This window comes from Bidens hawaiensis, unplaced genomic scaffold (assembly GCF_021521415.1).
Source record: "Bidens hawaiensis isolate Kalapana, Puna unplaced genomic scaffold, B.hawaiensis_p1.1 tig00020643_1, whole genome shotgun sequence".
NCBI lineage: Eukaryota > Viridiplantae > Streptophyta > Magnoliopsida > Asterales > Asteraceae > Bidens > Bidens hawaiensis.
In genome coordinates, this window is record NW_027493158.1 from 73,341 (window position 1) to 88,963 (window position 15,623).

The 15,623-nt window shown below is 34.4% G+C and overlaps 1 protein-coding gene across 1 annotated transcript; it reads left to right on the plus strand.

The window, feature by feature from the left end:
* The first annotated feature begins 8,294 nt into the window (after window positions 1-8,294).
* On the plus strand, window positions 8,295-11,581 carry LOC143561232 (small COPII coat GTPase SAR1A-like). Its single transcript, XM_077049358.1, has 3 exons — window positions 8,295-8,477; window positions 8,580-8,711; window positions 10,920-11,581. The coding sequence occupies exons 1-3, from the start codon at window positions 8,349-8,351 to the stop codon at window positions 11,238-11,240; spliced, it is 582 nt and encodes a 193-aa protein (XP_076905473.1). The 5' UTR covers window positions 8,295-8,348; the 3' UTR covers window positions 11,241-11,581.
* Window positions 11,582-15,623: the final 4,042 nt, after the last annotated feature.

Sequence of the window (15,623 nt, forward strand, 5' to 3'; positions counted from 1 at the left end):
ATATTCATCGATCTTCATTTCCACCATGTGGCTACGTGCTATACTATTTTTCTTGATTCTTTGAACTCATTCAGCACAAGCACACAATTATTTTGTGTATTTCACGAATATAGATTGTAAACATATAATTTTGTTTGTAACATTTATGTCACAGGGCAAGTTTTATGTGTGTACCTTTTCATCTTTAGTAGTTTTTGTATGTATTTTGGCTTATGACATCACAAAGATAGATTATACACATATAATTGTTTGCTAGTAACATTCATGTCACGCGTTCTTACATTAGAATATTATGAAAGACAACCAAGTATGCACCAACACATTGCAATATACTTAGCCCAAAACACAATATGACCACGTAATGATTTCAAAAGTGTTCAGGTTACGATTAATATCTTTGACATGAATATATATGGTCATATTTGAGTTCACAAACTCAAAATGCTAATCCACCAACCTAACACGATTAATGCTCGTTATTTTAAGTAGAGAACATTGAGAACCCGATAATACAGTAGTACCCGATGCTTGACATATATAGTAGAAGTTAGAAAAGGTGTGGAATAAGCGGTTACATGATATTCATAGAAAGAATTCAAAAAAGTAGGAAAAAGAAGTGGGCATGTGATTAGGCTTTATAACATGATCTTGTTAGGACTTTAAAAACATCGGAACATTCAGATCATCATTTCAATCAATAATAATGATTCAATAAAAATAGCAATACTTACTAAAGATGTTAAACAATTATAATGTTATTATATGCATTAAAATTTATATGTTTAGCAGGAACAATTACCTAACTGTGCTTCAAGTAAGCCGAAAGCTATTAAAAACGACTTTATGATTGATCCGCTTTAACAACCTCACTGCTTTGTCATTTATAATGTGGTGTACCGGTAGAGAGACTGAGTTATTTAGTGGAGACCCAAGTTCAATCTCCAAAGATAACATTTTGGGAGGGGCATATGTGGCTCAATGAAGGCAAAATGAGATCTTTGTGATCTCCAGTTCGATCATGAGAGCGTCCGACTTTACCACCAATGGACATTCGAGCGAGTGGGTTTTCCTCGAAACTGGAGATAACTTTAAGGCGCTTAAGGGCTCCGTACGACTGAGTTTACCTAGCTAGTAGTGGCCTTTTGTCATTGGGCCACCCCGTACAAAATACCTAGGCAATTCTCTGTTTGTTGGTTGTTGAAAAAAACAACCTCGCTGCTTTACTATCAAGTAACCTCACTTGATTTGTAATATTGTAGGCATTTTCCTTCGTCTTTGATATTGTAGGCAACATTTTCATCGTTTAGACTTCTACCAGATAAAATAAACTCGTAAAAGTTAATAATATAACCAAGATTCCTTCACGTACAAAACATGTAAAGTTGCTTATAGGCTAACTCGACATGGGTACAAATAATATCTTGGTGTAGAATCATTAGATTTTGCAATTAAATTGATCTATTCCAAGTTTCACAAAAGAGTTGTACAAGCGATATTCATGGCAACGTTTGGCTCATTTGGAAAACACCAAATGATAATATTTACAACAAAACTACACCGGGATCATATGTTTAGTATATTGAGGCAAAAATTTTTTTTCCTATAAGCATAAATAGAGGGAAATTTACGATTTCTGTACTAAAATTTCTAGTGTACGTTCACTTTCTAATATTCCAGTCCTTTATGATTTTGATCCAGAGGCTTTGTAGTTTTTCTTTAATAGTATTTTATTCACCGTTAAAAAAAACTTAAGGCAAACGGCCAACCCAAATTGCTCTTGTAAAAGATCCGCTACAGAACGAATATATTTATTTTGCAAGTGATTCATGTCGTCAAGTGTACCCGTTCCAAATTTAATTCGAATTAAACGATCCGCGGCTGCCAATATATCTCGGGTATATCAAGGTTTAGTCTCCGATTTATATTTCGTCGACCAATCCCTCCCAATTCACATATTTGTTGAAAGATTTTTTTTTTTTTTCTGTAAATCCTTAGATAAGGACTCAGAAAATATCGGATCTCACAAATGATCTACTTAAGGAATGGACCCGTTACGCTAAATATGTAATTAGGGACTAATTTTGAAATTTGAAAACAGTCATGTATGTAATCCTATAACAAAATCCTTCTAATACATGGACAAAATCATATTTCAAAAGATATTTCATGCAATATTTTGCTTATGTAATTAGTTTTGAGATTAAATTCATGAAGGTACTAAGTGATATTTCATATATAACTTTCTTTAAAAGCACTATAAGATTGATAATAGGAATATTTAGAGAGTTGAAAAATATATTGTATTTGATTTGTGATGATAAATTAAAAAAATATTCCCAATAAGCAGGGGATATGATGGTAGGGAAGGGAGCATTGGGTTCTCTGTAGATTCTGTTATCTAAAAACAAACCCTCTGTCACTGCTCTTCTGCCTCTATGTAGATAAGCTTCTCTTCTCCACAACCAACACTTGCAATAAAATGATCACCCTTTAACCATTATCTAAAACAACAGATTTGTTATAAGTATTAAGAGAGTTTATTGATCATTAAATAGAATAAAAATATATTGTTTAGTAGAAGTCAAAACCAGCTAGTAATAATGATCATTTAAATTTGTGATTTCTAATTGGGAAAACTTAACGTGACACCTTAGTCAAATCATACATTGGGTGGTTCTGTTCACATGAAAGATTTTGGGTATAAAAAGTGTGAGTGTCTAGTCTTAAATATTACCAATGTGTCACGGATGTAATGGTAGTTAAAGAGGAGTGAAATAAAGCAATGAATTTAAGCCTCCACTTCTCTACGAACCGCAAATTCTAAAAGTAATAAATCATATGTGGATAATTTTGATTTGGAGATTGTTTTGTCGATAGAGTTTGTGGTCTATAATTATACACCAGCATAGATGACATTGTTGTCACGGGATTGAAAACAACTTTTTTTATGAAAAGGGCCCTAGTTATATAACTCCATACTTGCGCGTGTTTGAGTGAAGACAACCATGACGGATCTAGAAGTTATCACTTGAACAGCGAAAACAAATCCGTAAGCTTGTTAAACCGCCTCAAACCCATCACCCAATAGGTAAATCAATTGATGGTGTTAATAGGGAATTTGTTACTAAGGGGGGACGGGGCGGTGCGTGATGGGTGCTCCATCACGCGTGATGGGCTTTTGCACACCGCCGTCAGTGCTCCATCAAGCTTGAGTGATGAGATTTGCGTGATGGCCATCACGCAAGTGATGGGTTTGAGTGATGGAACTCTCCCTCTCTATATACATATATATACACCCCAAATACACTCCTCTCACTCACAAAAGAACCTATATGTATATATATATATATGTATGTATATATACCAAAACCTATCACACCACACCACCCCTACCAAATTACATCAAAATGTGATGGATTTGGGGTTGGTAACGTGACATAATTTGATTGGTGGTGCTGTGTGATGAGAAATGAACCCCCCCTAATAGTGAAGTCACTAAGTCACTCACACTTTTGTTTAATACAAAAACCAATCAAATTTAATATTATTCAAGTGTTATGATTTCTATAACTAAAAGCATATATGTGTGACTTTCGATGAAAATAAAATATTAGTTAAATGTAAGTTATTATTTAATTATTAATTTCATTAAGTTTATAAGATCGTGAACTTTATTTGTTGAGTGTTGTTAGGGCTATTCATCTACATTCTATGTATCATTCCTGCAAAACAGTTTCAAAATATAATAAAAAACAAAATAAAAGCAGTAAGTAATAATATTGTAGATTAAAAAAAGGTTGTGAATTTGATAATGTGGGCATGTGACGTGAGTTGTTGATAAATGGATATGAAGATGACTTTGGTATACTAAATCCAAAGGCCAGGCACGTGCTTTGTGGATGAGGCCTTCACGTGCCTCGACACTGCTGTCCATGTGGCTTATTATTTTCTCGTTGTTTTCCCATCTCTTATTATGTAGCAAACCCATCACTTTGGTTTTGGGTTGTATGTGGTTTTCGATATCTGTTCAAATGATTAATATCAACCCAGGTTGCATATTTTATACATATAAACTCAATATGTTAACTAGAGTATGTAATTTGTCTCACTAGATTCAGATCAGTTATGAACTTATGAGTTTAAGAGACAAAATAAGTTAATATCCATGTTTCAAGTTTTAGATTTTTCTTAAACGGCCGTTTTAGTTATAAAAGGTTCGGGTTATTAGTTATTGGAAAATGAGTTCGGTTAATTCAGTTCATCGATGGTTTTTGGCGTGGGTCAGTTTAATCTTGCATCGGTAAACAAATACGTTAAGATTTTATTAGAAATCATGAAAAAGCTTGTTTGATGTAAAAGTGTGGTTTTCTAGCATTTGTGTTTGATTCTTTTGGTTTTTCTGACTGTGCAGCTATTTAATACAAGTCATGAATAATAATGTATATGAATGTTATTTCTAAACGACTTAGTATTGCTATCCAAAAATAGTTAGTAGCAGCTTAGCACAACTTGTTGCGAGCCTGCCTTGTGTTTCAATGTAAACACTACTCTTTAGCATGGTTGTTAAAATCCCGACTATGCGTCAATTGTGATTAAAATCGATTAATCGTTAGTCTCCACTGCATCGCCCGACTAGAGACTGGCGATTACTACAACAATTCTCTTTAGTTAATAAAATATATAAAAAAATTAAAAATTTGTTTTAGTTACCGTTCAATGTTAACTATAACCGAACCATAAACTCAATTATAACAAAAAAATCATACGTAAACACTCGGTTTTTCACATGTTTTAGCAATTTCGGTTCAAGATCCCATATTCATATCTAAGTCCTAAGATACAAAGTTTCAACCGATCTAGAGTTTTTAGTGACACTACTACGATCACATTCACAACTCTACAAGTTAAAAGTTAAAACCATCGCTAATAAGTTAAAAGCCACAAATGACCCACTATCTTTTGACATGTCGGACTTGGACTTGATGGAAATCACCATCCAACTTCCAGCCCAGCTAAGGTAAACCAGACCCCATACAGTCCATATTCATTGACATTAAATTTTTTGGGCCATATTAATGACCCAGTAAACTCATAAGTCATAACCTATGTGATACTAACCATATTCTAGATCGGTGGTCTCCTAAAATAAGACCCTTTGAACAGGTTAGACTCCAAGAAACATTAAAGAAGAATAGATCATTGATTTTCTTCTTAATTCATTCTTAAACTTGCAATGCCTTTTATAGGCTTACACTTTTAAATATTTGACTGAAATAAAAGGTAATATGACCATGAACTAGACTACTAGAGTAAGATAACTTCCCACTAACATAAAATAAACAAACAAGTAATAAAACTAATAAGAAATTAATAAGTTACATGGTGAACATGGGATGACAAGGATCTTTCACATATCACTATGCTTCAATTTTCACATTTTATTAAAGATCGGTTTTGTTACGGCTTACAACGCTCTGATTATTTTAGTTAGAGAGTGTTAGCCGTTAGGGATTCGATTATCAAACACAATTGGTTGCAAGAAATAAACAAGAGAAATGAACGGTCAAGACGACTTATCACTTATATTCACCAAAGATTTATCTGCTTTGATGATGAATTACAACTACAATGATAGAATATATAGAGATAGATATACAATTTCTAATTTAGAGAACAACAATAATAAAACGTGCTCAAATAAAAGATAATAATCGCCTGCCCACAAGCCTCAGTTGTCTTCAATCTCCATTAAGTCCAATAATCAATATCTTGTCTTCAATAAACGAAGCCTAAACATGAGAACGAGCCTCCACATACCCAATAGAGTAATCAATCAATTTTTGATGTAATCTTACTCGGTTAATAATTTGGATTCAAGTTTTCAATAATTTTCAAGGCGACATACTTGTTCATAAAAAGTTGTTAAAAAACTTTTATCTTACATAATATGTCACTTCTAACAAAAATAACAATTTAAGTAGATTGGTTATTAACTTATTATGACCCGTTTCGGGTTTAATAACCATAACCAAGCCGTAAGGCTCAGTTATAGAGAAAAATCATACCCGAAATTAGAGGTGGGCACATACACCAATTTAAAAAAACCGAACCGACCCAAAATTTGAACTGAAACCGAACTGGTTTGAAGCCGATTATGTAGAAACCGGTTTAAAACCGATTGAAACCGTATATTCGGAACCGATTTGTAATTTTCTCCACCAAAACTAGTTTCAAACCGGTTAACCAACCCAAAACCGGCCAAAACGCGAACTGAAACCAATCGTAACCTGATCAATAAACCGGTTTCAACCCGAACCGAAACCGATCATAAACCAATTTTAACCTTTGTTAACCTAACTGAACCGGTTTGGCACCTCTACCCGAAACATCATCGGTTTCTCAGTTGGTTAAGTTATTTCATTTCAAACTCCATTATTAGTTATACGTACTAAAAGTTAAAACCACCGGTCCATTCATGATTCACCAACAAACTAAAAACCAAAACCGACCCACTGCCTGTTAACATGTCGGACTTGGACCTGATGGAAATCACCATCCACTCATCCAGCTTCCAGCAATCCAGCCCATATAAAGTAAGCCATACCCCATACGGTCCATATTCATTGACATGAAATCCATTGGGCCCTACTAATGACCCAATAATAATATACATCTATCTATAATATATATAAACGAAAACCTAAAAATCTTAGGTGTCGCGATGTGGTTGCTCCCTACTTTTATGGAGTCACCAAATTTGTTTGATTTTTAAATGGTGGCTTCTCATTCATTTGACCCGAATTCACGGGTATGGGTCGCATCAAATTTCTTAAACGGTTATAACATCTCATTTAATTAAAAACCAATCTCAACAAATATTTGATATAAAAATACTATAAAGTAGGGATATACTAAAAATTAATATATGATTTATTTAAAAAAAGATATATATAATTTATAATTAAAAAACCAATTTTATAGTAAAAAAAATAAACGGGTCTTGGGTCTCATCAAATCATATAGCTTTTAAACCGAATTATAGCATCTTATTTATTTGTGAAACAATTTATCATCAAATCATAAGTATATTATTAACTTACATACAATAAAAAAAATATTCAAAAATAAATATATATTTTAAACAAATAATATAAAACAACCCTCGTAATACGGGGGATAAAAACTAGTTGTTTTATAAAACTGGACCTAAAACGGTTAATCACCTTTAATTAAGTATCTATAAATACAATAACTAGGGATGACGACAGTTAACACAACCCGAAAGGCCAAAACTTGACCCGAATGTGACACGAAACAAATTAGGTTTTGAGTCGACTAATACGAACAATTTAAAAAACGGCTCAGGTTCAAGTCAACCCGTTTTAAAAAGAGGTTGAGTTCAAGATAACATATTAACCCGTTCAATTATTAAAAAACAAACTTTTATAATCATATATTCTTTTTTGTTTTTCTTGTTAGCAACTAGAGGTGCACAAAAAATCCGAACCCGAAAAAAAAACCTGAAACCGGTTTTTTTATACTTGGGTTTTTAATACCCTTACCCGACCCTACCTGTAGGGTACGAATAGAGTATGAATTACAAGTACCAAAACTCGTACCCGAATCGGACCCGAAAAATCCCAGAACCGGTTTGTTTATACCCGAGTTTTTAATACCCGAACCAATACCGAACCCTACCTGTAGGGTACAGATAAGGTATGCATTACAAGTACCAAAACTCGTACCCGAACCGGACCCGATTTGTACCCGGTAATACCCGAAAACCGGAACCGGGTTTTTCTAATACCCAAAAACGGATTTTCAAAAATACCTTATCTATACCCGAGATTACCAAAAAAATACCCGCAAATACCCCTAAAAAGTACAACCCCTTAAAGAATCCAATATATACTAAAAAAAATACTTGGAAAAACCCGAGAATAGGATTTTTTTTTCAAAACCCGAAATCAGAATACATGTTCTATACTCGACCGACCTGATACAAGGGTACAGTTTTCTAAAAGCAATACCTGAACTCAGACCCAACCATATTACCAATAATTGATTTTTTAATACCCGATTAAACTCGAACCGGGTATTTGAAAAATCGATTTGTGCAAACTCCAACAACAACTATGGTTCTAACTTTTGATAACAAATGGGCCAAACCCATTAAGTTTGTAGTTTTGAACCGGGAAAAAAGGCGAAGCACGTGACGTGAACCAATCGAAATTTGTCCCATCAGCCAAATCAATCCAACTCATCATCATCCCAAGTGTTCTAGGGTCACAAATAATTAGGTCAGACAAACAGATCCACACACCTCCAGATCTAAACACAATCAAAATATGTTTCTGTTCGATTGGTTCTACGGCATCCTTGCGTCACTCGGATTATGGCAGAAGGAAGCCAAGATCTTATTCCTTGGCCTCGATAACGCCGGTAAAACTACCTTGCTTCACATGCTTAAAGACGAGGTCTGTTATTGTGTTTCATCTTAACGATTGAGTTTGATTTTGACCTAATTATGTGTGATTGGATCTGAATAATAATATTATTATTGATTGATTTGTATATAGAGATTAGTTCAGCATCAGCCGACGCAGCATCCGACGTCAGAGGAATTGAGTATAGGCAAGATTAAGTTCAAAGCGTTTGATTTAGGAGGTCATCAGATCGCTCGTAGAGTCTGGAAGGATTATTACGCTAAGGTATATTTCTTTATTATTATTATTTGTGTGTTGATGTTTGATTGATTTTGATTTATTTGCGTATTTATATGGCTGTGTGTGTGTGTTGAGCAACTTGCTAATGTAGAATATAACCACATAACTATCACAATAGATAACCGGTTGAAGTATAGGTAAACTAAATCATGTGTGCATGTTCTACAATGCCTCACATGACTAAATGTGAAATCAAAATTTCCACATCTTCCTGCAACTTATGAATATATTCATGGATAAGTGCATACCAATAAAAAGTGGGTCGATGAACTGCAGGTTGTTGAACTTTCTCTTTAATTATACATTTTTTTGGTTATTTTACCTTTCTAAAATTCTTATTGTGGTTATTATAGTTTTCTAAATTGTTCATTTTGGTTAGTATGTGTTTCTTTGCTAATTTAGGTTACCCTTCTTCTGTTATTGTATATTTCTTTGTTAATTTAGGTTACCCTACTGGCCTACTTCTGTAAACTGTTAAAATGGTCACTAATTCTGTGTTTTTAGAATTTAGATCTCCTTTTGTGTTTATTAGACCGAGTTCTTAAGGTATGGTTTAGGGTTTAAGTCTGTGTTTGTGTTTTACATCTGATTAGCCATTTAGGGTTTATTATTGTTTTCTTATGTCTGATTTAGGTATGGAAACTAGGTTTAAAAATCTTGATTCGTGAAATATGGTTTTGTTTGATGTTGGTGGTGGTTGACTTCCTATCCAAAAAAAGGTTCACAGATTTTTATGTGTAGTTCACATTTGCACTTTTTTAGAATTATGCAGTTCACATTGGCTTTGCCGATATTGGGTGGTGGTTTGGTGTTCGTGATGAAAAAAGTTCAATGAACATTAAAACTTTAATAAAGATTAAAGACTTGATGAACATAACCATTTGAAAGGGACTTAGAAGACAGTTTATTGTTATTGAGCACCTGGGTTTAGTTTTTACTAAGTAAATAAGACATAATACATGGATGTGCTTGAATTTATGTAAAATTAATTAAACTTTATACAATATGCATGTTTATGGTTAATTTTTTTATGGTTAGTTGAACATGCTTTGTTCATTTCATTTACACCCCTACATCCAGTTAGGGGAGAGGGGGTGGTTCCACTTTCATCACCCACCACACCCAATGGTGGTGTGCCATGTCATCCCACCAAATTCCATCACATCTGATGGAATTTCGTAGGGGTGGTGGTGTGGTGATAGGATTTTTTTTATTTAAAACACCCTCCCTCCAACGGTCCGTTTTCTCGAACTTACCCCCCCTCACTGTGTGATGGCCATCATGTACAAACCCCCCATCACGCTAGATGGGGGCACCGGCGGCGGTGTGCTTGAGGCTATCACGCTAGATAGCAGGGCACCACGCACCACCCCGTCCCCTCTATGGGTCTTTGGAAAATTTACCCGTTGCAAATCCTTTGATTAGGTGTAATGTATTTTATACAATCGTCATTCTAAAACCACACCAATAAAATGAGGGTTGATGACTGCAGGTTGTTTAATTTTTTTTAAAGATACATTTTGGTTAGTATACGTTTCTAAAATGTTCAGTTTGGTAATTGTACTTTTCTTTGTTCATTTTGGTTGGTATATGTTTCTAAAGTGTTCAGTTTGGTAACTGTGCTTAGCTTACCGTGCCATGTTAAACTGTTAAATTGGTCACTAAAACGGTTACAGATGCTGTTTAGGTCAATGTATTTTTCAAGGTCTAAACCCTCTCTAACGAAAGGCTAATTTTCTGTGTTTTTAGATCTCCTTTTGCGTTTATTAGACCGAGTGCTTAACGTATGGTTTAGGGTTTAAGTCTGTCTTTGTGTTTTAGATCTGATTTAGCCACATAGGGTTTATTATTATCTTCTTACGCCTGATTTAAGTATTGAAATTTGGTTTATGAATATTGATTTTCGAAAACGGTGGTGGTGGTCGACGTTTTATCCCAAAAAGGTTCATAGATTAATGTAGTTCACATTGTCGATTTGGTGATATTGGGTGGCGGTTTGATGAACATTAGCATTTGAAAGGGTCTTAGAAGACAGTTTATTGTTATTGAGCACCTGTGTTTAGTTTTGCTCAAGTAAATAAGACATAATACGTGGATGTGCTTGAAGTTAAATAAAATTGATTAAACTTTAGACAATGTGCATGTTTATAGTTAATTTGTTTATGATAATGACTTGAGATGCATGTATTCCAGGTGGATGCTGTGGTGTATCTAGTGGATGCGTATGACAAAGAACGGTTCGCAGAATCAAAGAAGGAACTAGACGCACTTCTTTCTGATGAGAATCTGTCTGCAGTTCCCTTTCTGATTTTAGGAAACAAGATTGACATACCTTATGCAGCCTCAGAAGACGAACTGCGTTACCACCTTGGATTGACAGGCGTCACCACTGGCAAAGGGAAGGTTAATCTTCAAGATTCAAGTGTCCGTCCTTTAGAGGTATTTATGTGCAGCATTGTACGCAAAATGGGTTACGGTGATGGCTTCAAATGGGTCTCTCAATACATCAAATAGTCCCGTCCGATGATCTTATCAGGGAAATAAAAAAGGTAAGGAAGAACATGCATGCTGTTTTTTTCATTTTGATTTTGGATTCATTTTGTAAGCGAGATTTTATGTTTGTGGAAGAAAGTAGTTTCTATTTGTTGACGTGTAAAAGTTTTAAGTTGTAGACCGATATGCTAGTCTGTTTGACTCGTTTTGATGCGTATGCTGTTTTTGTAGATGATGAGAACTATGTTGATGAGTATGAGAACAGCAATATCTGAACTTATGAGTTTTGTATGGCTGATTTCTCGGAAACTTATTGTTGATCGTCTTGGTTTTAGGATCATGGTTAAAAGGCTTGTTTTGGTTGTTTTGGTTTTTTGTTCTGAAGGCTGGGTGCGAGTTTGTAGTCCCGCCATATCGGGTACAAAAGCAAGTGAAAAACGAACGTTGTTTGTTTGGTTGTTTGTTAGGCTCTGAGGTGGAATGGCTTTATTATGATGTCCTTTGTACTTTAATGGATCAAGTTTGGCGTATCAAGTTTAGCCTGAACTAAGGGGGTGTTTGGGATTTCTTATTTTACCTCCTTATAACTTTTCATTAAGTTAATAAGTTACAAAAGTGTAACTTATGGAACTTTTTCTCTCACAATATAAGCAATCCCAAACACCTTATTACTTTTCAAAAAGTTTATAAGTTATAAGTTGGTGAAAATAAGCAATCCCAAACACCTCTCAAGAGGGTGTTTAGAATTTTTTGAACGTTTTAAAGCTTAGTTTTAACTCTCTTTTCAAACAACCACCAAAGCATACTCATTTCATTTCTAGTATTAGCATAAGCCACTTTGTCATAGTGGTATCAATAAGTTGGATAACGCTTTCGTTTTCTAAGATATGTGGGTTCAACTCACTCAATGATCGTGGTAAATAATAAAGGCGTAATTTTGTAGTTGCTAGAGTTTGGTGTTTAAAAAAAGTTTTAACCCATCTCATAATTTGATCTATATTTTACTTCACCTAGTCCTTCAATATACGACTCGAATTTAAGCATAGTCCTTCAATATACAACTCAAATTTAAGCATTCATTATCGTAACTCGTAAGTAAAAGAAAGAGAATAATATACACATCATTTATTTAATTGAATATAGATAATATGTTTAAGGAATATATCAGATTTAAAATGTTTTTAATAGAATTTAGCGATAATTTTAGCTTTTAGCTTAAGTTGAGCATTTATATAGAATTATTTTTATTCTCATCTTTATAATTAAACCAAAATATAGCTTTATCACTAAATTTTGTCATCTTTAACATTTTACGTCTCATTCGGTGTATCCATCTTTATTCTCTTAAGAAGAGAGTTCTTATTATTTGTAATTTTGTATTGCCTATCTATCTTTCACTGACAAAATATAGAGTTTGTATGACACCAAAACGAATTAAATACCGAGTTTCTAATTCTAAATGTAAAAACTAAATTAAAAGTTTTTCCTCGGATTATAGGAACGAGTTTAATACATTGAGTTCAATAGAGACGGAATAAAGAATCCGTTGACATTAATGCTAAAAAAGCCCAACGCAATTAAGGATGAGGATTGGCATGCCACCCAATACAACATGTAGCACACATCAGACGAATAATAATAAATCACATGTTGTGAGGATCAGGATCAAGTTTTCAATCATTTCATTACAAAATAGACAAAATGTGAAGACAAAGTAAGACTAATGTCCCAAATTAAAAACCTTAGTAGTCAGTTTAAAGCAACCCTCCTTCATAGGCCATGTAGAGGTCCAATTGTTCCAAATGTGGACACTAGTTGACCTTAACTTTTCCAAGCCGCCTTTGTGATGATGGGCCCAGTTCTATCTATCCTTTTGACCCTCATATTAGCAGCCTAGGAAATTGGAATGGTATGCACTTAAGGTTATCCACCAATAATTCGTTTTGTCATTAAAAGATATAATAAATAATGTGTTGAAATTGTTAGAAACTTGATGAATAAATAAATAGAAGTGTAGCTAAGCATTTGATATTTTAGGCCAGCTTTGTCGGTGACTTTAAGATTGAGTTTTAGGTAACAGGAATCCCAATAGGTAGATTTAACTACATAACATTGTAGACGTCAATAGCTTGTTCATGTAGAGAGACTTCTGAACCTGAAACGTAATGAGTAGCATGCACCAAACATGTATTGAAACGAATATGACTCCATGAGACATGTCTTCATAATCAAATGTATATAGACTAAAATTACTTAAAATAACCTTTACACATTATACAGAATTAACATATCTCTTATAAGGAAAGGTCGGCGTAAACCGTGTCGAGAAAAATATATATATCACACACACATGCCATTAAAATAATATTAAAGCAAAAGGCAAAATGGGCGACAAGAGTTCATCGCCCACCCCACATTTCGCCCCTTTGTCGCCGGGGGGGGGGGGGGGGTACCAAAAAATCACCCCAAATTTGTCCATTTTGTCGCCCACTACGGATAACCTAAGCTATATGAGTGTCGGTACCATAATGTACCGAACTGATTCCAACCGAACAACATCTATACCGCGGTATTATTGGAATGAAACCGATACTTGATTTTATGGATTTCAATCGATGAAAAAACACATATCTATGTCTTTTTAATCATATAACGCTTTTACATTTTAACTTTCACTTTAGGTTGCTATAACAAATGGTGGTACCATAACAACTAACAAGGCAAACCGATATCAACCAATTTCCCGTTATATCACGCCAGGGAATTTCACTTCTTCACATAAACATTCTATTTTTTTAATATATATTTACAGGGGCGCAAAAATTAATTTAGTAGTAAGGGGTAAGATAAATCAACCTTCAATAGATAAAAGTCACCCTTTTTCTAGATGTAGGTTAAAGAAGGAAAATGATCAATAACAACAATTTGGTGACAGTCTAGCAACGTAAATAGGTGTAGACCTATTGACACAAGTCACATAAAGCGACCTTGAAAGTTATTTGCAAAACTCATTTATAAACATTTCCTATTAAAAACAACCACAAAACGTTCTTTTGGCTAATGTAATCGTGCACGGTAAATTCCGTTATAAGTTGTTTATATCGTTGCATGTACCGATGAAAAGTTTTAACTTAGAAAGTTGAACTTTTATGACTTTGGAAGAAAGATTACCATCCATTTAGGCTAGTAAATGAACAGAATGTTTAATGAATAGTTTATGAACATTTGACTAGAAGTTTATTTATGTTCGTTTATTTAATAAACGAACATAAATGAACACAATATCGTTTGTTCATTTAAATTTGTTTTTGTTCGTCCGTTTACGTTCATTTATGTTCGTTAATTTTGTTTAAGTTTGTTAATTTACGTTCATTAGTATATTCATTTAACTTTTTAAGCTCAACACATTGTTTTTTTTACATTACTTTTAGAGTTAAGTGTCATTTTAGTACCTGTGGTTTGTCCAACTACGCAACTTTAGTACCTATTCTTTATTTTGTGCAAATGGCTACCTCAGTTTCAAAAATCTTGCATTTTTAGTACTTTTTTTAACACCGTTTATTTTGTTCGTTAAATCAGGGGCACTTTGGTAATTTCACTATTTTTTTCTCACCACCGTCATACCACCTCCACCACCATGTCAACACACACACACTAAACCTTTCCGGCGCCCGGAATCCAAACGCATAGTGAACGCGCACTCCCCCACTTCATGGCGTTATCCGTGGTCTTCCTCCTCCACCTCTCTCTCACCCAATCCGACGTTGTTTCAAACCAGTTCCTCATAACCCACCACCCGACGTCGTTTCCGCAACACATACCAACACTCCTTATCCTCTACGCTCTCTTCATCTACGTATTCTTCCTCGGTGCCATGGCCACAATCACCTGCAGCACCTTCCACGGCTTCTACAGTAGACCCGTCAAGTTCTTTCTCGCCCTCAAACCGTTGTTTTACTCGTTTTTACCGCTCACCTGCAGCACCTTCGCGGCGATGCTTATTCTGTTTCTGGGTTGAATGTTGGATGGGATGATTATCGATTTTAAGGAATTAAAGTTTGCTGGGATTTTTGGGAATTAGGGTTCATATGATAATTATTTGGGGGAGATGGTTTATAAACAGGGAGAGAGAAAAGAAGAAAAGAAAATGAAAAAGAAAAAAGAATAATATAATACTAAAAGTACCTAAATACCCCTCATTTAAATAATAGACAGAATTACAAATTTTGTCCTTTAAAATAAGACGAATTACGGTTCGTGTCATTTTCTAAGTTTCCTTGCAGGCGGTGTACCTTAAACTTTTTTTTCCTACAAGTTTTGTCCTTTACGCTAACTGGGTTAGAAAAAGTCAGTTAAATCCCCTCACGTGAGGCGCATGTGAGGGCATTTTGGTCTTTTTGCCTA